Source organism: Mytilus californianus, unplaced genomic scaffold (genome assembly GCF_021869535.1).
Source record: "Mytilus californianus isolate M0D057914Y unplaced genomic scaffold, xbMytCali1.0.p SCAF_8, whole genome shotgun sequence".
In the NCBI taxonomy this organism is placed as follows: domain Eukaryota; kingdom Metazoa; phylum Mollusca; class Bivalvia; order Mytilida; family Mytilidae; genus Mytilus; species Mytilus californianus.
In genome coordinates, this window is record NW_026262734.1 from 51,392,875 (window position 1) to 51,418,553 (window position 25,679).

Here is a 25,679-nt window from a genome sequence, read left to right on the forward strand (position 1 = left end):
ATAAGAAGATGCGGTATGATTGCCAATGAGAAGCAGCATGATTGCCAATTAGACAACTCTACACCAGAGACCAAAAGACACAGAAGTTAACAACTATAGGTCATCGTACAGCCTTCAACAATGAGAAAAATCCACACCGCATAGCAAGATATAAAAGCCCTGAAATGACAAATGTAAAACAATTTAAGCAAGAAAACTAACGGCCTGATTTATGTAAATAACAATAAACGAAATACAAATATGATATACAGCAACAAAAGGCAACCACTAAATTACAGGCTGCTTTTTCTGAACTTCACTTATAATTCTCTTAGAATAGAAAGTTTAATGGAAATCTGTTATTTCGTTCTCTTAATTTTTTTTAGGATGAAGGTAAAGCAGGTGATATTTTACCTATTAGTCTTTTACCAACAAAAATGATAATTGTATTAAGAATTTAAAATATCTTTCTTAAACCTCTTAAACCAACAGTGATCTATATATTTTTTTTAGCTGAACATGTAATACTATACTTGTGCTTGTTGTAAAACAAATTTAAACAAAATCTTATATAAATTGTATCCGTTATTAAAATCTAAGTATGTCAAGACACAATTTTCCCTATTATTCCTTTGTAAAAAAACCCTCCTTATTTCGTTGGCCTATTAAACGCTTAAATGAACAGTGACCCCCTAATTTTATTTTATTATTTCGATCCACTCACCTTATGGGATAAAATATCAAGTTTTCAGGAATTTCTTATATAACGTGTTTATAGCCTCGAGCCTCCTTAGTTTTTCAGAAAGTATTTTGATCTTCACTTACTTGATTGAACCTATTTTTGAAAGAACATTTTTCCATTTGCAGCAAAACCATTATGTATGTATTTGCATGAAACATGAAATAGCGGAACAACGTTCAAGAAGAAAAAGAAGAAAATACTAAATCCGGAAACTATCGATGACCGTCTTTGTTTGACACTACAATAATCTGGTAATTTCCGGTAGAATCCGCGGCAAATTTTTTAACACTAAATTTATTGTTATTGATCTGTCGGTATCATTTAAAACCAAAAGTCATGTCAGAAACACAAGAAATGGAGATAGAAGAGTCGGTTCCCCAGAAACCTACTCCAAAAACTACATATGAAATGCCTTGGTAAGACAGAAAATTATGAAATCATTGAAATCTTGGCATACCTTAAGATTATCTATATTTTTCCCGTCTGAATACTAACCATAAGAAAACATAAAATACCCTGTTTTGCTCCATCCTACTAGTGAATATGACAACAGCATTAGGTACCAAATGCATCTCAGGAAGGGAGGAATGATTTGATTACATGTCATCACTGACATCAGGGCTTGACCAGTCAAGGGTGTAACTTAAATAAGTTATTAGAGAAAAATAACATACATGTGTTATTACAGATACTTTCATGAGTTATCTACTCTTTTTTTCTTAATCTGAAGTAACATACATGTATGTTTGTTATCAGTTAAATGTATCATAAAATTTTATATTTTCAATGGGCACTTGGGAATTCTTCAAACTTGCGCAGTAACTTAATACATAACCTTGAAAAGTAATTTTCCAATTCAATTAATACATGTTTGATCAACCATGGTAAATCAAAGAGACAAGGCTTGTAAGTGATAAACTTAGTTATAACAGGCATGTACAAATGTAACTTATTATATGAGACACTTGGTAATGACTTGGAAGCTTGTGCAGAACCTTATTACATGCTCTGATCATTATTTATTAAAACAAATTAAAAAACATTGTGATATATGTCTGAGAAAAGGCTTTGAAGAGATGTAGATAAGCTGTAATAACACCCTTTAGTTATTACAGGCATATATTTTCTGTAAAAACATAGGTGTACTATGCATGATTGGCAAACTATGGACTGTTATATCTTTCTAAAGTTTAGTTTACATAAAGACAATTATAATATCAAAAGAACTTGTATACAATTTAACAAAATAAAGCTAAGGATGTATATTGCCCCCTTTGAAACATGTAACATACATATATGTCATGTATGTTATCACAGATTTTTGATTTTTGTCGAGCCTTCGACTTTTGTCGAAAAAGTGAGACATAGCGATCCTACATTCCGTCTTTGTTGTCGGCGGCGGTGCCCACAAATATTCACTCTGTGGTTAAAGTTTTTGCAATTTTAATAACTTTCTTAAACTATCCTGGATTTCTACCAAACTTGGACAGAAGATTGTTTATGATCATAAGATAGTATCCAGAAGTAAATTTTGTTAAAAAAAAATCATTTTTTCAGTATTTTACTTATAAATGGACTTAGTTTTTCTGCCAGTTAACTTTACATTCACTCTTTGGTTAAAGTTTTTAGAATTTTAACAACTTTCTTAAACTATCTTGGATTTGTACCAAACTTGGACAGAAGCTTGTTTATGATTAAAAGCTAGTATCTAAAGGGACATTTTGTTAAAATTTTGTTCCATTTTTTTCCTTATTTTACTTATACAGTACATTCCGGTTATTTGCATAGCCTATTTGTCAGACAAAATTATGCAATAAAGTGGAGTATGCTTATATCAGAAATGCCAAATGACAGAGTCAAAAAACATCGATAGAACAGATCAGTAAAGGAAATCCCTGAAGAAAGATGAACGTCTATAATCCAGTTACAACATATTGAATGTTGATTTATTCTAATAAAAGTTATATGTCTAGTGTCATACATGTTATTTTATTTTGTATTATTTCAATAAAGATTATAAACACATTTTGTTTTAGTTTATTTGCGTACCGACGTTTCCTTTACCAGTTTACCTGGGATACGAAAATAAATTCGTTCTAAAAATAGATTTGTTTCTATGACCCGTATGTACAATGTACATTGTTACGCTTTGATTAAAATAAACTGTTTTACAAAATTACACAGTTTATAATCATTTTAACAATAGATGTGTACTAAACTGCCTTTGATATACAATATTTACAGCTTGCAGAGTGAAGTAACACTGTTTATTTAACTTCGTTAGTTTCGTATATATATGCAAAGCAGTAATGGGGCCCTGTACGGGTTATTTGCTGGACACGAGTATTGAAAGTGAGAAAATATAATAATTAGAAGTAAATGCTCTTTTCAAAATATATTAAAATTAAATGATTGATGTATAAAATTCTTTAACCATATATAAATGCCCTGTAATATTTAACATAAATGCAGATCACCCCAAGCCCAATTACGAGAGTTCACATTGGATAATGATCGATAATTAGCAGGCGTTATTGTTTTTGAATTTCACCCCAAATGTAATCTATGGACAATGTTTGAAATCCAATCAATTATTTACACCTTTTTAGATAGAATGGTCAGTGTTTTTACTACAATTACCTGTTTGACATTTTTATGACCTCGAGGCTTAAAATAGAACATGGGAAACTTTACCTGTGTAGATATCGAGGTTTATTTTTATATCAAATTCAATCATATAAACACGAAAGAAACTGTTTTAAAACTTTATTTGAATAACACAAAAGTAATTATATGAAATAATAATGAAAATAATGATGCATTCAAGAAAAATATACTCACCAATTTGCCGTTTCCGGTCAAAAATTTCGGCAGATTTAACCAAGCATATCTAGATGGCGATTATTTTCTATGCAATAAACCGAAAGGCCACTTGTAGAGCTATGCATATAACCGGACAATTTAACATTAGATGAATGGGAAATGGTTTTGTGCAGGAGAAAACTATGCAATTAACCGAATTATGCTATTAAGCGGTATGCAATTAAGTGGAGTCGACTGTAAATGGACTTTTTTCCAGTTAACATTACATACAGTCTGCAGTTAACGTTTTTAAAACATTTATTAGATTCATAAACTATCCTGGATTTTTACCAAACTTGGACAGAAGCTACCTACAATCAAAAGATAGTATAGAGAGGAATATTTTTATTAATTTTTTTCCTCATTTTTGTTGAGCCTGCGATTAACAGCAAAAGTAGGCGAGACACTGGGTTCCGCGGAACCCTTACAAATTTTTTAACCCACAATAACAAATGTATGTTATTTTTCTCTAATAACTTATTTAAGTTACACCCTTGACTGTTGACATAATTTACTGTTTGTCCAGGTCAGGTGTAGATAGGCTTTGGACAAGAAGATAAGGTGTCTGTCAAATTAGAACTAAAGCCCTTATTCACCTACAATTTGTGTCATTATTTCCAAGGTGTTACATAACATAATTACCAATTTTAAAACATTGAATTGATGGAAGGTTTGCATCATTTGATGACTCATTTGCTTCCTTTGTCACATTTATTGCCATGGCCAGTCAACGTGTGGTTAAATGGGCAAAGGCAAACAAATTTTGATTTTTTTTAGGTTTTATATCTCATTAGCACATGTAGCATATCATATGCCTATCACCTTATCAATCTAATTTTACCATTACTGCAAGCATGCATGATTTTGTAAGTCAATTTCCAGTAAAAAAGTGTTGAGGACTTGTAAGATCTGCACGAGTAAGGACCAACAATGGGGAAACAACTAGACCGATCGCAAAATTATATCCATTAGAAGTTACACAAACGATGACAAACAATTCTAACGTTCCAATAGATGATCAGCATGAAAATATGGAGAACAGACCGAGACGAAAAGCAAGTCTTAAAGCCAGTGAGACCATACGGAAGTGGATACACCAATGATGTTAAAGACGACCATTAGTGATGTAATTGATAGACAATTACGCGTTTTAGTGCAAAGTTGAATTTAATTCTTATTTTATGAGTGACATTAATTGAATTTAATTGCTAAATGTAATTTCCGTTTTAAATGATTTCATGTACTCAGTATTTCAAAGAAAAACACAATGCGAGAGACAATTTCAAAGTATTATTATTTATTGATGGACAGTAATTTATCAGCACTTGAAACGATTGATCAATGGATAATTGAGATTATTTAGAAAATTGAGATATTTTTTACTTTTCGCGGCCCCAGTATGTTGAGATTGTCGCGGGAACATAATGTCCGTACTATTGTACTTGTCCATTGTCGACGTCGTATTGTCAGTGACGTGGCCTTGGGCGGAAATACGTTATTGTATTTAAAATATAATGGCTGAACAGTTGTCTTTATACACATTGCCTTAACTATCATCTATAAAAAGATGGACAAGAAGCACATTTTCGGACAGGATTTATCAGCTAAAGCAGTGATCTCCCCAGGACGATATGATGCTGCGGTCCCGCAGTGCCTTCCAAATATTTTTGTTGTTCCCCCAGCACATACATTGGCACAAAGTCCCTGAAAAAATAATTCTGCAGCGTGTTAATTTTCATATTTAATTATGAACTGTTGATATATAACTTTTGTAAAGTTAAAGATCACTGCTGAGAAGAAAATTAATATAACACCCAATTACGCAATTATCGATTGACTCCAGTCTATCCTTTACCTGTATTTGCCTTATCTGATCGCGTAATTGCATAGATTATTGTCGAAAAGTTAAATAATATTGGATACTTTTTTCAATGTTTCAGGGTTAGGATTAAAGGGAAAGTTCGAAATACAAATATGAAACGTTTTTACATTTGGCTTTCCTGATTAATTGCTGAATTAAATATCAAATTTTCTAATTAGTCAATTATAAAAATCTTTATACGATCAATGAACATATTGAAAACAAGTGGTAACTTTGCAATACACAACTACAAATATTTATGAATGGAAGTTGTTTTACGTAAAAAAACGTAAAGAAAACCAATATTTATGATAAATTCATAATTGTGAATCAATAGTTTGTGTCAGAATGTGAAATTTTGTTCTTAGGAAAAAAAAATTGTCTTTAATCATTTAATTGCTATGTTTAAAAAAATAAATCAGTTATGTCTGTTTTTGGTCCTTGCACCGGAAAACTGACAAAATACAACTCGATGTCAATAAATGTGTACGGAAACGCAGAAGCACATGTAAATAGTTTTGTTGGACTTTACTTTGAAGAACTTGTCACCTGAGTTTCTACCTGCCAAAGAAAAGATTTTGAAAAATACACACGAAAGCGATCTCGAAATGTCAAACTGCGGAAATTGGTCAGCTGTTCATTTAATATTATTTTAAAAAGTTGTATTCCAAAAATTACTATTGCTTAAAAATCATGATAATACAATATCTATATAGAAGGAGCAGATGCACCAGACATGGAAATATCTTAAGCTGTTCAGCACTAAAAGGCTCAAAGGAACAGAGGAATATTCTCTTGAAATTACTAAGTTTGGACTCTTGAATTTAATCAAGTTAATTTAAACTCTTTATAAATGAACTTTTATATCAACAAGATCAATGTGTTTTATATATGTGTAAATTGATTATATTTCATCTTAAGATAATTTATAAATAGTGTACATAATTAAAGATCTAGCCTGTCATAAAGCTTTTAAATTCCTATTGTAAAATTTCTGTAGGATTGTTTCGTGTTACAATAGTTCGCTCCAAAAAAAAAAAAGGGTTACATTTAGCTACAAAATTTTTGCGCCTTCAAAAATTTCTGGGGAGAACACTGTAAAGAATAATCTTGATGATGATAGCAATGAGCCATTGATGATTGTAAAACCAAGACGAGTCTCGACGACTACATGATTTATTATATGATATAGACAAAAAATCATGTGTTCACGATTTGTGAACATGCCTTAACCAATACTTGATTTATGTGCCAAAAAGACATTAAAATTATAGTAAACAATAGATTAATTGCTTGTTAAAAAATGATGAACAATGTTTAGGGTAGACACTAACAATAAGGGTAGATACATTGTAGGGTTTGCAGAAACACAAATATTAACATGATTAATATTTTTAGGCCTGAAGTAAAAAGACTCAACAAAAAATTTGTTCTTTACAATTGAAAATACAAGGAAAGTACCTTTATACGTGGGGTACCAATTTTCTTGGTTTTTCGTGGAAGGCTTTTTTTAAATATTTAACTACTGTTGTCTAATTCAAGACATGAAAAGATCCCTATGTAGGTTTGACTACATGGATACGGGCATATAATCTACAGAATACATCAGCGAATAACAGCAAACGCACTATGAACTATATATATTCAACTTCAGACAGGATTTTGCCCATTTAATCCTTTAAAAAATTAAACTGAACGACTTTGAACCTTTTTATTCTCATGGAAAATATCTTTGATTGATGAAAGTCAGACTTTCTGTGATGATATGCGATGATGAAGATCATTTTATCTCCTCATAATTCTCATATGAAATAAAATGATAATTTCATATTGGGCTTGCTGTTTTATTTCATAAGAATTAATTCTACCATTCAAAGTACAATCATAGCATTTTTTTATGAAATCATTTTCTTTAAGTGACGTGTTTATGGCCCAATTAGCACCTTTGATGATCTTTAATTTGTTGCACATTCGATCTTGGGTTAATTAGCATGATTAGTGTCATCACTTCTGATTACACGTGTGCAACAATTAAAATGGTTACTTTGCAATTTCCTTCAATCTAGACAATTTGTACAAGCAACGTAGATGAATCCTCTTATTTCTAAAAGCAATTATTTTATTAGAAATTTGATGAATTTTGTCAGTAATAAAAGACGAACAAGTAAGTGAAAATGAACACCTCCCACAACTAATTATAAAACAATAATGATTATTTTCCAAATTCTTCGTTTCTGATGGCTTCAAATTTTTCACTAGATTTTTTTCTCTCAGAAAACTAAAATCCATGAATTTTAGAAACCACGAACATGTAACTTTTTGCTCAAACCACGAAAATTGATAACCATGAATAAAAGTTCTTTCACAGTACATGAAATATGACTCATTTTACTAAAATGCCTATCTTGTTATACAGTTAGTCCAATTTCATTTATTTTACAGGGTTGAAAAATACAGACCAGTCAAATTACACAGCATTGTTGGTAATGATGAAACCATTAGCAGACTAGAAGTATTTGCTAGAGAGGGAAATGTCCCAAACATAATAATAGCGGTAATTAGCTTTAAGATTTCTAAGTGATGAATTAAAATATATTGGATACTGAATATGTAAAAGAAACATTTGCAATGGGTAGTATCAGTGACCGACTGTGCAAGGGCTTAATGGCTAGTCAAGGTTGTAAAACATCCTCACTAGCTAGTATCAGTGAATCAGTCACATAAAAACACATACCTACCATAGATGAACATCTGTTTTCAATGTTTTTCAGTCAGGGGACTTACTTAAATGAGTGATTTTCTAAATCATTGATTCAAGTAACATTATGTCCATAAAGGTTGGAAGTAAGAGTTGTCTTTCTTTAATAATCACCTATTTAAGTAGAACAAATTAATCACTAGACTAAGTGATTTAATTTTATTGTAGCTTTAAATATAGAATACTAATGATCCAGGGACTAATTATGTTGCTAAAATTATCAGAACCAACATCTGTGTTGATAGGATGACCGGGTCATGTCAGGTGATGACCTTGTACTAAATCTAGGATAATGACATAAAAATCACTTGTTTAAGTATCATTATCTATCATACCTCAATTTCCTTCCAAAAAATCACTTCTTTAAGTATCATTATTTTAATAACCCCCACTAATTTCAACACCCCCGTAAAATTTTGATCACGAACAGTAGAATTTTATTACATAATCTATAAGATGAAACCTTGAATTATACAGGAAAAATACTCCCACTGCTGGGAAAAATCTGTTAAGAAAGTATCAGTTCATTATGTAAAGCCATTTTTATAGCATTTTTTCAACTAAAATAGAATTTGCAGCTAAATGATTGCATCAAAGGCATAAACCTTGCTGCTTAAAAGAAGCAAAAAGTTTGTTTTTTTTTCAATTTTACTACTTAATTTAAAACTTCGAATTTGCTACTTAAATAAGTGATTTAAAAATCACTTATTTCAATAAGTCCCCTGACTGTTTTTACACAACCATTAAGATACCCTCTGTGACCGTGGACCTGAAACAGAGGGACCATGACAAACAGTAAGCTGTAAAATGGCACATGATATGATAATTTCAGAAACCAAGATAATTCAAGATCATAAAAAAAATCACATACATATATAATAGCTTAGTATTTACAAATATTTCACATGGTAACAATACAGAGAGAATACATTAATAGTAATACTGTTATCTAGCTTTATCATCAAAATGAACACTGAAAACAGCGATAAGGGAGCTACCATTTGATTTTTATGGGGGGGGCTAGGATGAAAAATTTTGTCCTGCTTTTTTTTTTAGTTGTAATCTCTGTCCTGCCTTTTTATTTTTTACTCTATTCGGTCCTGCCTTTTTTTTTTACTAGTTTATCCTGAATTTTTTTACACAAATTGTCATCCTGAATTATTTTTTTTTTACCAAGTTGCTCATCCTGCCTTTTTTTTTTACTCAAAACTCCTGTCCTGCCTATTTTTTTTCAAATTTCATCCTAGCCCCCCCCCCATAAAAATCAAATGGTAGCTCCCTAAATATGTCAATAAAAAATCTCCAGTTATGAGACCCAAACTCCAGCTGAAAATTTTCAAATCTCCAGTTGTGACTTGACAACTCTGTCACATGTATGGTTTCAATGTAACATCAAACATGTTATCTTCAGTAACACATTGTAAAAATGTGTTTCATTTAGTGTGCTTGAGACCCTGAGTGTGGTGTGTTCTATACACTCTGGGTACAAACGTGCATTTCTTAAATTAATAAATATTTGTTTTAAATAATTTTGATTACATTAATGGTTTAGTTATGGTGTGCTTTTTAAACTGCTGTTCTCTGTATGTATTTTTATGCTAACATCAATTACATGTACTGGTTTTCCTTTTTGTAAGCCATAGGAAACTTTTTTGTAATTACTTACATTTACATGTTGGCAATGGTTGGTTGGTTGGTTTTACACTTGTTTAAAACCAAGTTTTTAACTAATTTGATATGTAGTGTTTCAGAAAAATCTTGAGATCTTTTTCAATTAATTCAGTAACAATTCTTAATATTGTCAGTATATTTATAATTTCCAACGGTTCGATAGTATAGTGGGAAATTACTGTAATAACGGTACTAGTGAATACTATTGATACGGGTACTCCGTATGTACACGTATATATACCGGTATACATATCACGTGATATTGATATTTAGCAGGAATATTTTCCCTTGTTGGTCACTTCTAGCCAAGTATCAGACTGGACAACAGTGAAATAAAGTTCATTTTCAATTGTATTGTTATTCTAATTTGTATTTAGTAGGAATTAGATAATTTACTAAAGAGTAACTTAAGTTATTACTTATTACATATAGATAGTATATTTACTTTATATACAGTCCAAGTATAACTCTCGAGACGGTCTTCCGAGCATTTGGGTTTGGACACAGGTTTCCCACATTTTCCACTTTATTTGAAATGTAGTCTTTTGACTGCAGTTTAAATGGAGTTTGACCGAGGTAACTCGTTTTGTTGGTTTTTCCTGGCCGGCGGGATCGTTGATGACAGAGCAAAATATTTTTGAACACAATTTACTAATTATTCTATTGAATTCTTTTTGAAAGTTAATTTATTGTGCATTGCTACTTATGATTTATGTTTATTGTGTTTATCAATTATATTTATATTAATAAAATATGGGGTCCACCAGTATTGCTGGGCTATCGGCTATATATAGTATTTAGTATTTATTGAGATGCCTAGAAATAGTTATTAGTAAAGTTGATACTTTTATTTACAGGGTCCTCCTGGAACTGGAAAAACAACAAGTATTCTTTGTTTAGCCAGAGCTCTTTTGGGAACCTCATTCAGAGATGCAGTACTTGAACTAAATGCATCTAATGAAAGGTAATGTTTATGAAGAAACGGAAGAGTAAATTATGCCTTTAGTGTCCAAGGGATACAAAAAGGTAACCTTTCTAACTGTAAAAATTGTGAAATATTGAAAAAACAATTCATTTCCCATTCTTTCCATCTTTCACTTCAATTGATTGAAGAAATGATATAATCTTACTTGTATGCATTCTGTGAGAAAGCTTAAGGTCTTGAGTGTTGAATTCGAAGTTATCAACCATCATTAACCAGAGTTTTTATTTAAATAAATATGGAGTCAACATCTGAGTACTATAAAAGGCTAGTGCACAATCGAGTAGGTGTCATTTAATGCTAAAAGTTGACAAGAAAACTAACCTGAGAAGGTAGAAGGGTTGCGGTAAAGCATTGAGTTATATCAATGATCTGGAAGACTGATCAGAAATTGTATGAACTTCGTTTAGTGCAAATCAATCATGTTGTATATCAACTTTTTTTTAACAAGCATACATAAGATGATTTCAATTCTAATTTACGGAGAAAAGTCTTATGACTTTATCTAACTTCCTTTTGACTACTGTATTTATTTCGTGGGTACCAATTTACATGGATTGGGAGGAAATTTTATTTTCAGGATATTTGATTTCGTGGTTTTGCCAAAATCTGCATAAAAGCTTATAAAAATTTCGTTGAACATTTTAAGTTTGTGGTTAACCTTTTCCTACAAAATCCGTGAAAGTTGTATCCCAAGAATAATAATGAATTCACAGTAATACAGTCTGCACTGTTAGCCACTAATCCGATGCCCCAGACTAGCAAAATTTTAATCGTACTGGCAAGTTCTTGCAAAACTTTGTTTAAAAAGAAAAATGTTGGAATATTGGTCTTCGGAAAAAGGTTGGAATATTGGTCTTCGGACTAGTAGTCGGAAAAGATTTTGGTGCAGATTTGTAGTATATGAATCATATTGTTGGGTCACAATTAAATCGTCTATATTTTTTTTTTTTTTTCCATTAAATTTTTATACTTATTTCTTATATTACAGAGGAATTGATGTGGTGAGAAACAAAATAAAAATGTTTGCCCAACAGAAAGTAACATTGCCTAAAGGTCGACACAAAATAGTTATTCTGGATGAGGCAGACAGGTAAGACATATTGTACGGAAACTGGAAATTGACCCAACAGAAAAAAGTTTGTAATAAAAGTTTAATACAATCTTATCTTGTTTTTATGTGGTATGAAACAGTTCTTTTACAACATTCAAATGATTGTGTGCTCAATATACCTTCCTGTTTGTCTGTCCACTGTTATAGGACATAAAACAATACCATATAAAATATTGATGGGTTGTATAGCATACAGTGTTCTCCCCAGGCCCTTACAGGACCGCGGGCCCGCGATGTATAATTTTTTACCGTGGTGGTATCGTTCTTACCGTGATGTATAATTTTTTTCCGTGGTGCTAAAATTTTCAGTTAAAAAATCGTAAATCGGTAAAGTTTTAAACGACTTGTTAAATATTTTCCGTGCGGTATAAAATTCCAGGTGAAATTTGACCAGTTCAACACAGATTGTTTACATCACGTGATCGATTTACCTTATGAGGTTAACCTTGTTGATTGGATTTAATCGATGTAATTAACACTTGTAACATGATTCTTTTATGTTTTAATTAAGAGTTCATAACTTTATGATCACAGATAACTATTTTATGGCTTCACTCACCACCCAAGCACTGACCTGTGACAAGTCGGCAAATACTTTGTACACAAACAGTGTCTTGACCCGATAGGTACATTTTTTGTACATCATAAAGGTGGCTCATTACATATAATTGACAATTATACATTTCTCAATTCTTATATTATAGTATTATATGTCTCTGATTAAACCATGGCCAATATTATCTTTAATTATGACATAGTTATTGCATGATAGTCGGGTTTCAAACTGTAGTATCTGTCTGTACATATCACATGACCCAGTTAGTTCACGTAGAATATTCAAGTTTATTTACAATTAATTGCAATCTATTTTATTTTATAAATAAAATGCATGACTGTACCTTCAAACTGGATATCTATATCCATAATTAATGAATAACAGAAGTAATCTTGCAAATTTTCTCCATAAGCACATGTTAAATCTATTTATATCTACTTCCTGTCATTTAGGCGGGAAAATAGGGAGACTTAGTTGTTGACATTGAATATGGTTATTTATAGATCTATAGACCAAAGATAAATTTATAGATTTAGGAAAAAAAAATTTAAATGGTTCATGACAAATAAAGATTTAGATTTCAGTGCAGTATTAAATCTGTATCTATGTTTGATTATCACCAAAGACAAGAAAGGTTAATATTTACATGAAATCTATGGCAAAATGTTCTAAAATTTATGAAAAATTTCTTTTTATTAAAATCTAAGATAGAAACTGGTTCAAATAATGAAACAATATTTGCAATTGTTCTTGTTAATTTTATATCTTCTTATGACAGGAATCCTTTCACATACAACAACTTTCTTTCTAGAAACTAGAAAGTTTTTTAAATTGAACATTTTTGTTCTCTTTTGAATGATATTTTATTTTTATTGATTTTGGATTTTATGAAAGATTTAAATACTTTAAATTCAGATGAATATTTTATTATGAATTATAATTTATTTATTTAAAAAAATATTAGGATACAAACTGTTTTTTGATTTACTTCTTTTTTACCAATAATTTTCTGACTCAATGTCTACATAACACAGTACCACAGTATTAAAACAAAACAAGAGACATAAAAACTACAGTAACTAGAAATAGAGCTAAGCGACGCGACCTGACGCGACACAACTGATTGTATAAAATATTTCACCAAGCTGTCCACACGCGTTACCCTGGTGCTATCCAAAAATCCTGGGGAGAACACTGGCATAAATTAAAAATAATTGTTGTATTTCCTCATGAAAAAAGTCTAAGAGTTGAATCTAAAGTCATGTATAATCACAAATATGGGCTATTACCTACATGAATTGCTTGGTTATGCCCCACATGTGCTATGTAGTTTTACAATGTTGATAAATATTAGAATAACTATCTTCATTTGGCTCATCTCAGCTGATACATTTTGAACCCAATTTTTTTTTTCGAACAGTTGTTATAATATGATTAACAAGCTGGAATAGATTCAAGGAATTCAGTATTCAAATGTATTAGAATTTAAAAAAAAATTGTCATGGGGGCCTTCAGTAATATCCCTGTATTGAAGATAAGTGTCACATTATTTTCTTGTGTTACGGCCACAAATCGAAGCCAACAAAAGACTCAAATCAATAATAGAATTTAACAAAACTTATCATACACAAGTTTAAAAGAAAAACATGTATTACACAAATTGAAATGTCAACTTAACTGTTAAAATATATGTCCGATCCTTTGTTTTTTCTTTGTCCAGAATTCTCTTAAATATCATATCACGGAAATTTCTAGAACAGTGCAGAAGGTAAACTTCTAGAACACTGTAGAAGTTTAAATTACGCATTGTTGATTATGATAATTCTGGAATCGTTATGTAAGTCAAATAGAAAATTCTAATCATTCCATCAGTATCTATGATTGTTCCAGTGATTTCTAAACTACACAGTTATTACATTATTTTGTAAACAACTATAAATATCTTATAAGACCACACCAAACAAATTAGGCCAAGATAAACAAACCTGATAATTACAATATCATAACACTTGTTTGTTTCAATAAGACCTGCAAAAAGCATATATAATTATATATGTTATTTTATGTTTGCAGTATGACAGATGGTGCCCAGCAAGCTTTAAGAAGAACGATGGAAATTTACTCAAAAACAACCAGATTTGCCTTAGCTTGCAATGCTTCAGATAAAATAATAGGTAATATTTTATATCAATGACACTTTACAAATATGTGAAAACTTGATTAATTTGAAGTTAATTCCGAAATGTTTAATTCTTAACAGAGATAAGAATGTCCAAGTAAATAGTTTTTGGAAGTAGAGTTATCTCCCTTAGTCATTAAGGTTTTCTTTGACTTTAATCATTTCGAAAGTGATTTTTTTTCTGTTCTTGAATTTCTCATGACAACATTGCTCTAATAGAGTGTTTTGAATGTCCATCTTTAAAATATGTCCTTACTATTCATCAAATCCAATTTCATGGACTATGGAAATCTCATTTGTCTGTTATTTTTAAAAATCATGCCTATTTCATTGTCTCCCGAGCAATTTTTTTATTGCCTTTTACAGTTACTTAACATCTGTGCACACTACATTTCTTTGTTTAGTTCTTGAGTTTAACGGTTGAACTCTTAATTTAAAAAGTAGTTGGCAAACCAGAAAAATGTTTGCAGCATGTTTTGATAACTCATATTTTTTTTGTAGAAGCATAAGGGGAGATAATTTAAACATTTTAAGATTAATTTCAAATTAGACAAATTTACTTATACAAGAAAATATTACTTGCATCTTCAAGTATTTAACAGTTACTTGTATAAGGATTATCACTTACTGTTTGTTACTACAAAAAAATGTAAATTTGTGATTAGGGGGAAACAAAGTCCACGAAAATAGATACCCCTCAAACAATAACAGTTTTTCAGTAATTACAGAAAATAACAGGAGAATGCAAGAGAGATTTCTGGGTCAATATCCCTAATGCACCTCAAATTGAGGAACACACAAGTTGTGCGTAAACAAAAAATCTCTGTGTAGTGACATTGGTCATGTTTCTATTTTAAACAAGTGACTGAGCTTAACCATTTGTGTTGATTTGGAAAGTAGAGGACCATAGAATAAATGTGTAAAAACTATGGAGTTATTAAATGTATGCAAAGTATTAAATTTTGAAAGAACTTATTGTGTGAAAAAAGGGATTTTTTACCACGAGGAGCCGCATCACGATTTTCGGGTGTGCTAATTTACGGGAAAATGAATCTCACTGCGTACCCCGAAAATTTACCCACATATGGGCAATAATTTTGTATTGGGACCGTTTCCGATAACGATAGAAAAGTGATAAAATATTGTATTTTGTTGAGAGAAGTTGTTGCTCTACCATCAAATGCTATTATTTCTATTGAAATATAGGTGCTTTCTAATCTCCCCTAGAGAGAACTTGAAATAAACAAATATTTAAGATTATTTGGCCACTTTTGTATGTCGTTTCTTAGCGTTATTTTCGCTTCCGAAGTGCGTAACGCTGCCTGATTTAAAGATAATCGTCGCCTGCAAAATCGTAACTTTTGCTTTCAAATAATAAAGAACATCGATCAAAAAGAATAGTCAGAAGAAATTGCCGAGAACTATAACTATTTTTGTAGCAGGTGTAAGAAAAGTAGCGTTACTTTGGTTTCCGATTTCGTAACGCAAAATTTAGATGGTGTAGTCTGCTTTCTTGTACTTGAATTCTTCATAACAATATGCAAATATGAACTCTCGCGAGATGTTCAAACAGGTAAATCAGTGATTATTTACATTCTAGTTATGTCCTTCGTAATAATTAAGTTAGAAAATGACGTTATCCTTATGCGTTACATTTCACACGAAACAGAAGTCCAGTTATTTACTTTTTTTTTATTTTTTACTAAAATTGTTTTTGTCGTTCAGTCCAAATCATATCCGGTCATACGTGAAACATGTGGCTAACATGTGATTAAGCGCTTACGGCCGGGTATAGGAAATATTAGGTCTAAACATCGTTTTTGTTTCCAACGGGATAGTAGCAAGCATATTCTGTAGACTGTTTTCATATTGTTTAAAAAAGGAAGATACAATTTTGAAAGAGATCGCGACGGGGGTCTATTATTTTTCCTACGTGCATAATGTTGCACACTATCTTGAATGAAAATAAATGCCCAATGACTTGACAAAATCGATTTCTTATTCGAGGGACGTTATAACACACTTTGTTTCCGGATAAGGATGAAAAGGGTCCTTGGAAAATTAAATCAACATTACGTCTCTTATCATTCTGCCGATGATCGATGAATTGACTTTGCTTTAGCATTAAATTGTACTTGATATTTTAGGTAAATACAGATAATTTAAAAAAAAATACATGTTGATATACTGTTACACGTATGGAATGTACAGAGTTGGTATCTTTGTCACAATTTTTATTTTTTTATTTTAATCATATTCAGCAAACACTTTTCAAAAATGCAATACTATTGTCAAAGGAGAATTGAAGTTTTACCATGCATGACTTGAAAGGAAGTACTTTATCGATTTTAGCCCACTAAAGAAGGTTAACATGTGGAAACCATGTACATGGTGTACATGTCACAAATATCACATGATGCCCATTATAAGATTTTAATTCCAAGTTAAAAGTTTTTTACTTTACTGGATTAATAGGAATTTGACATTGGAATTAATTGTATAAAATTGGAATTTCAAAACCAATAAATACATTTTTTTGGCTAAAACATCAAGATACAACGATTATGGTATCCTGTATCAATTAAGAAAACATGGAAATTCTCTGAATAAATTGCACTAATTTTTTTAAAACAAACACATATTTAGGAGTTTAATAGTAATAGTATTACATTTAAGACAGAGTTTAACCAGAGATGCAAATCTAAATGCATTTGTATGCCAGAAGTAAATCAATACATGGAAACCGCCAATGTTGTATCCAGTTTAGTTGTATGCGTCACAATTTCATAGCATTTCAAAAGTGTTATTTCCCTTCAGGTAAGTAGTGCCGGTTCACTGCCTGCATGGCCAATACATCAAAACACTTTTCTTTTCAAGTTAAAAGTAACATTTTGCTTTGAAAATATGTTCCTATATCAAATTTGCCAAAAAACTTTGCATGAAATAACATGTCACGGGTGCCACATGTGGAGCAGGATCTGCTTACCCTTCCGATGCACCTGAGATCACCCCCAGTTTTTGGTGGGGTTCGTGTTGTTTAGAATTTTTATTTATATATTTGTGGTCACAAATTTTGGAAAGAAATTTAGTGAAATAAACCAGGCTATTCTTTTTGGTATATGAGGTTTTTGGTTATATTTCTGTAATCCATGGTACTTAATTGTAATTTTCCAGCAGTTGTAATGAAAGGGTGTAAACAATTATAGGATTTCATTGAATTTCTATACACCCGCAAAATAATGGTTTTGTATATGGAATCTTGTCTTTATAAAAAAGAAGATGTGGTATGATTGCCAATAAGACAACTCTCCACAAGAGACCAGATGACACGGAAATTTACAGCTGAGCTAAAGATCGCTGTATGGCCTTCAACAATGAGCAAAGCCCATACCACATAGTCAGCTATAAAAGTTCCCGAAATCACAAATGTAAAACAATTCAAACTTTTATTGGATATAAGAAGATGTGGTGTGAGTGCCAATGAGACAACTCTCCATCCAAGTCAAAATTTATAAAAGTAAACCAATATAGGTCAAAGTACATTTTTCAACACGGAGCCTTGGCTCACACCGAACAGCAAGCTATAAAGGGCCCCAAAAATTACTAGTGTAAAACCATTCAAACGGGAAAACCAACAGCCTATTAAATCTATATAAAACATGCAATTTTACAAAAAGCAAGGGACAGGGTGGACGTTATAAGATACTACTTATACTGTGGACATCACTCACATATTGGATGTTCCCAACATTAATATGTTTGTTGGATCACGCTTTTTGTTTTGTGTTCAATAAAATTTAGAAATTTAAAATGTCATGCATCTTTCCAATTGAATCAAAAGTGAGAGCTGAGAAAGTGCCTCCCAACACCCCAATACATTCACTTCTGGAACAGTCCTTTATAGAAAAGTACATTATATAAAATAAGTAGCAGTAGCTAGATCTCCCAGTTATTACAGTGCTTGAATTTTCTGGTTAGTGACGCATAATCACAAAGTGTAAATCATGCAATTGTGTTACAGAGCTAGCTAGCACACTGCATTGGGTTTCTAATGGTTAGTAGGCACATGTGCTACATATAAAAGTGTACAAGAATTATAACAAAAAGCAAGAGAAAATACATTGGTAGTCAAAATCAGTAGATGCAAGTCGGCGCCCAAAATAATTTATTATAGTGACATCCTAAAGACTTAGTGCCCTTGTTTCTATATTCTTATAATTTTTATTGTCTATTGGAAAAAAATTATCAAAAACAGTCCTAAATTTAAAAACTAAAGCTATAAGTAACATTATCAAGAAAAAGTTTACTGTTCAGATTATTTTAAGCTGATTTTCCAATAAAATAACACTAAAAAAATGCTTTCGGTTTCTTATGGTTTCCTGTCGCGTTTAAAAAAAACCTTAATTTAACATTGAAAATAGATTTTAAATATTAACATGAAGCAAGTAACTCTAGTAATGGTGTTCATTTATGTCTTTTGAAATAAATTGTGCGAAATAAAGAAAATAAAGTTTTGTTTCCTGTTTGGTTTCCTGTCACGAAAACGGTGAATCAAAATTGATTAATTTTTCCTCGAAAAACCTACTTGTTCCATTAATACTAGTCTCACACCAACACAACCCACAGAATAAAAGTTAAAGTTTTAGAACTTAAAAAAAAAGATACAAAAAGAAACCAAAGGCCGAATACCAAATTATTGCCCATATGTGAAAATATCTCAGCTTTGAAACGAGCCATCATACATATCCAAGTTTACAATATGGACTGAGCTACAGAAGAAAATGTTACCATTACCACCTATGGGAAATCAATTATTACTTTTAACATTTACAGAACCTATTCAGTCCAGATGTGCAGTTCTCAGATATTCCAAACTGACAGACCAACAGGTACTAAAGAGATTATTAGAAGTGTGTGAAGAAGAAAAGGTCAGCTATACTGATGATGGATTGGAAGCTATTGTGTTTACAGCACAGGGTGATATGAGACAGGTAAAGTTTTCTTTATAGATAGAATGTGTTGTATCTACAGCTGCTTCATACCTGCCAACTTTTCTAAATCTTCATGGGGGATTTTAAGCACAAGAAGACCTAATGCACACCTATCTTTGACCTATAATGGTTTACTTTTACAAAATTGTGACTTGGATGGAGAGTTGTCTCATTGGCACTCATACCACATCTTCTTATATCTATACATGTCATTAGTGTACTTAAGTAGATCATCTATAGTTTTGAATGAGTATACATGTGTTATAATGTATAGTTTACTCCTCTGAATGTTTAGTCTAAATAATTGAACTTTATAAGGGTCAGGTCAACACCTTTCATGGGGATTTCCTCCATAAAGAGGGAAAGTTGGCAGTTTGACTGCTTGATGAAGTATAAAACAGACTAATTTTTTGTCGAGCCTGCAACTTTTGTCGCAAAAACGAGACAGCGATCCTACATTCCATCATCGTTGGCAGCATCCACAAATATTCAAGTTTTTGAAATTTTAATAACTTTCTTATACTATCCTGGATTTCTACCAAACTTGGACAGAAGCTTGTTTATGATCATAAGATAGTATCCAGATGTAAATTTTGTAAAAAAAAAATCCTGTTTATCTGTATTTTACTTATAAATGGACTTAGTTTTTCTGCCAGTTAACATAACATTCACTCTGTGGTTAAATTTTTTAAAATTTTAATAACTTTCTTAAAATATCCTGGATTTCTACCAAACTTGGACAGAAGCTTGTTTGTGATCATAAGATAGTATCCAGAAGTAATTTTTGTAAAAAAAAAATCCTGTTTTTCCGTATTTCACTTATAAATGGACTTATTTTTTCTGCCAGTTAACATTACATTCACTCTGTGGTTAAAGTTTTTAAAACATTTATTAGATTCATAAACCATCATGGATTTTTACCAAACTTGGACAGAAGCTTCTTACAATCAAAAGATAGTATCTAGAGAAAAATTTTTAATAATTTTTCCCCCATTTTTGTTGAGCCTGCGAATAACAGCAAAAGTAGGTGAGACACTGGGTTCCGTGGAACCCTTACAAATTTTTTCTTTCTTTATGTTTCAGTGAGTATTTGTCTGATTCTTGAGAATCACATCACTTACCCTGTATGTATATTCCAGTATAAGTCGATCCACTTATAAATTGGTTACCTTTTTTAGCTCCAAAATCTAGGGAGGCAGGTTTGACCCTCATAAGTCAGTTTATTTTTGGCATTGTCCGTGTGTATGTTCAGTACAGCAGACAGTAGCTGATCAACAGTTATATCACATTAAAAGCCTAGAAATTATAACAAGTTTTTGGAATTCATTTTCATATTTATAAAGATATTTAAACATTACAATGTTAATAATTATTGTGGAAAATATATGGCTCCCCTTTGAGTGACTTTGGTTTAATATACATCGAGAAAAGCCCATTAGTAGGAGCAAAATCTGTTTCAATGAATTGAATAGACAATGATATTGTAAAAATTAACAACTGTCAGAGTATATTGATGTTAGAAGATAAAATTACCATGTTTATATCTTTACAGGCATTAAACAATTTGCAATCAACATTTCAAGGGTTTGGTCATGTAAATAGTGAAAATGTTTTCAAGGTAAGTGATATATGATATATCTTTTCAATTTCTTCAACATGTTCAAGATTATGATGCAGTTATTTGCTTTTGATAATAGGTTATTGTAAACCAAATTTATTTTTTTCGCAAAGGAATTATATTTTAATGACTTACAAGAAGAAAAATAACATAAGTATAAATTGTTTCGAATAGTCATCCTAAGAAATAATTCAACAAGAAAATGAGAAAAAATTGTAAAAAAAAAATCAATGCATAGTGAACTAGATAGGGCTTAACATGAAATAAAGTATCTATGAAAAAATGTTGGTTTACAGTATTTCAAAATGTCAGGCTCTAGCAGTTTCAGTTATTCAGTTCATTCTGGTTTATTGCTGTCAAATTGAAGTCCGAACTGAAAATTCTAGATTTTTTTTACCTATTAATTAAATCCTTTAATTTAACAGCAATAAACCGAACTACCAAATGACATGGCATTTTGTATTAAAGATCAATACATAATTGATTTAGTTGTAGAGTTTTTATGAAAATCCAAGTGCTGTTACTGAAACCTGAAGAATGTGTGACTTTAATGTTAACTAGATACTAGTTGGTTTTCCGTTTGAATGATTTTACACTAGTAATTTTTGGGGCCCTTTATAGATTACTGATCGGTGTGAGCCAAGGCTCCGTGTTGAAGACCGTACTTTGACCTATAAACGTTTACTTTTTTAAATTTTGACTTGGATGGAGAGTTGTCTCATTGGCACTCATACCACATCTTCTTATATCTACCTTATCTTTTTGCAGGTTTGTGATGAACCCCATCCTGTTCTTATCAAAGACATGTTACAACATTGTGTCAATGGTAATATAGATGAAGCGTACAAAACAATGGCACATTTATGGAGACTTGGCTATTCTCCTGAAGATATCATCACCATTGTATTCAGAGTCTGCAAGAATCACAGTATGCCAGAATTTCTCAAATTAGAATTTATAAAGGTAAGAATTGTAGTATGCCAGAGTTTCTCAAGTTAAAATTTATACAATGTCCAACAGTCAAGGGTATATCTTAAATAAGCTATTACAGAAAATAATAGGCATACTGTTATTGTGGGAATTCTGACAAAGTTATCTCCTTTGAAGGATTAATTTATAACCATTTAATCTTAAGGTATTATTGATGAATTGTTAAATTAATCCCAAATAGGTGAAAATATTAAATCAATTCTACTAAAAAAAAAATTATTCAAGATGAAGTTATCAAAATTCAAGAAGCTGGTAATCACTGTACATACGTTTTTTCACCGAAAATGGTGCAAATAATAATGTTAACATGTTGAAATCACACGAGATCTCAACAACAAAACAAACAGCGGTAAATTTGGAAGTATCTGACCTGATTTGTGTTTCACCTGATGAAAATAACTGATTACTGAAAGGCGTTATTACACATTTACGACATTGTTTCTTTGTACATTGATGGACGTGTTATTTCAACACAATTCATGACAGGGGGAGGTAACTCTGTCAGAATTCCCACAATAATATATAGTATGTCTGTTTTTTTCTGTAATAACTTGTTTAAGTTATACCCTTGACTGTCCAAATTATGTCAAAAATAGTGTACTTTTGTTGTAGTATACTGTAAATTCAGAAATTATTGCGAGCATTTATTATTGTGATTTTTGAAGAATCAACAAAAATGTGAGTTTAATTATTGCGATTTTAAGAAAAGCTACATACAGATACATGTAATTGATATCAGAATGCAAATTCGTATTATTGAGATACTCAACTAGTCACATTATTCGCATTAATAAAAACCTCACAATAATTTCTGAATTTACAGTATATGTTTTCACAAATGCTTTGTAGTATATTTTCATTAAAATAGTTACATACATATGAGAATATGCATGCAGCTTAGGATGTACTCAGGTCAGGTTTATGAATTTTTGTCAAATGTTCGGACTCCTTGGGTTTTTTTTCTACAATACAGGGTAAAATATATCACCCACTTTTCTTTTCATAGAAGACTTCAACAGCCCATAAAAAGGACATTACCAAAATTTAAGAAGATTCTAGATTTTTTTCTTACGATTTGAGACCCAAATAATGCCAATGCTAAATATAAGGTAAAAGTCTGAGTCAGCCTTTTCCCACCATTTTTTAAAATTCAAATATCTCAAAAAGAAGTTCCATAACCTATCAATATTTTTAGGTGATTTTATTCCTTACCTAATGCTCTTTTGACTTATAGTATCAATTTTAAATTCTAGATTTTTTTTATTTCACCTAACTAAATCTTTAATACATGCATAAACAAACCATTGAAAGATATCCCAAGATTAAACAACTGTACAGGCATGTTTACCTAGTTCACCATACATTATTTCAATTGAACTGTAAAACTGTTAAAATAACACCAGTTATCCATACAAAAATCTCATTAAGGATAAAAGGACAAAAGGTAAAAAACTATGCCCCAGCCAAATATTACAGCTTTGTTGCATAACCAACAACTTAATCTGATATAACTTTGAAAGACTGTATTGATGATTGAATAATCTTTGTTTATTTTATTTCATATTAAAAAAACTTAGGCTTATAAAGGATGCAGTCATGTCAGGTTTAGAAATTTTTGTCAGATGTTCAGACTCCTTGGGTTTATTACTACAATGTACGCTACAGTGTAAAATATTTTGACCCATATCACCCACTTTTCTTTTCATATAATACTTTAATAGCTCATAAAAGGTCATTACCAAAATTTAAGCAGATTTTAGATTTCTTTTCTTACTATTTGAGACCAAAATAATGCCAATGCTAAATATACATGATAGAAGATAAAATTTTCCCACCGTTTTTTTAAATTCAATATCTTGAAGAGGCGCTCCATAACCTATCAGTATTTTAGCTTATTTTGTTCCTTAACTAATACTCTTCTGACTTATAGTATCAATTTTAAATTCTAGATTCTTTTAATTTCACCTGAATACATCTTTTAGTCATATTTGTGTAAGTAATTATATAAAGAACATTGACTATTTTAAGTCTGTTATTTATGTTGTGATATTTTTGGAAATAACTCTATTATATATATCATGTATATGCAATTTCATCAGCAATACCAAATTTGTGGGGAATAAAATCTAGTTATAGTACAATATTTGTCCTTTTTCTGTGCAATACTGTAAAGTGTAACTAGTGTTATCCTCAATTATTTATTTATGATTTAATGTTTAATGCTAGAAAATATCCCTTGAAAAAATAGTTTGTGCAAAAAGACAATTTTGTTGTGAATAGTAGTGCACTTATGTTTTGTTGTTCAAATTGAAACCCTGTTGAAAAGTTACTTCATTGAATCGGCAAAAAAACAAAAAACCCACAAAAATTGAATTTGATCAGGATAAAAAATTTAAAAGACAATCATCAGAAAAGGAAAAGGCAAAATGACTTCATTTTATTTCAGTTTTTAAGCATTTTCATTCGGAGATAATTCTTCTCTTACAAATGTTCATGTTTCTAATTGTTAAAATATAGATATGAACATTTTTATAGCACCATATTTTTTTTCATTCCAGGAAATAGGTTATACACATATGAGGATTGCTGAAGGAGTAAATTCATTATTACAAATGGCTGCCATGCTAGCTAGACTGTGTAAAAAATCAGGAACGCCATCACCTTTAAGTTGAAAGTGTTAGACTAATCATGGTAATTGTCGTCACATCTTGAAACTCAAAAATACCATCAGATCTCATTATCATTGTTATCCTGTTGCTCTGTATAACCTGAACATTGAATAAGACAAGATGCAGAATTGTCAGAACAATCAAAGTACTGTTAGGCTTATCTTTGTGAATTTTTTTCGTGTTATAGAAGGATTCGCATAAAGTGATTTGTGATAAATAAAATATGTAATACACAGCTACTTATTATTCTTATAGATGCACATATATGAAATTTGAACCAAAAGCAGCTTCCTTTTGTGTTGTGATATTGGATTCACTGCCCTGTTATGTATATCCCCCTTCCCCTAAAGATATGAAATAAACATAATTCCATGGCCAAATTAAGCAATGAATGTGAAGAATGCACTTAAGACTTGAACTTTTTGTTAATTAACACAATTGATAAGTGGCATTATTTCATCTTTTTAATCACTTTACAAATTGTTTTCATTTTTGTCTCCTATGACAAAAGTCACAGAAGGCAAGACATCTAGGCGTCAGTGTCTACAATTGTGTAGTTTTCTGCTTAAGTGAGTTTGATTGGTAATACTTGTGATAGGTCAGTGACATTTTCAATCAAGTTGCATTTCTATCAGTACATATTAGTTTGAAGACTATATCTAGGCTCTGCACCATAGGTCATGGTCGAGTGACTTTGAATTAATTAG

General features: G+C 31.0%; 1 protein-coding gene across 1 annotated transcript; it reads left to right on the plus strand.

Moving 5' to 3' along the window:
• The first annotated feature begins 960 nt into the window (after positions 1 to 960).
• Positions 961 to 25,208, plus strand: LOC127712229 (replication factor C subunit 2-like). The gene is made up of 9 exons (XM_052218559.1): positions 961 to 1,137; positions 7,887 to 7,998; positions 10,731 to 10,837; positions 11,847 to 11,948; positions 14,599 to 14,699; positions 19,538 to 19,695; positions 21,248 to 21,313; positions 22,082 to 22,276; positions 24,862 to 25,208. Exons 1-9 carry the CDS (start codon positions 1,058 to 1,060, stop codon positions 24,973 to 24,975), a joined length of 1,035 nt encoding a protein of 344 aa, XP_052074519.1. The 5' UTR covers positions 961 to 1,057; the 3' UTR covers positions 24,976 to 25,208.
• Positions 25,209 to 25,679: the final 471 nt, after the last annotated feature.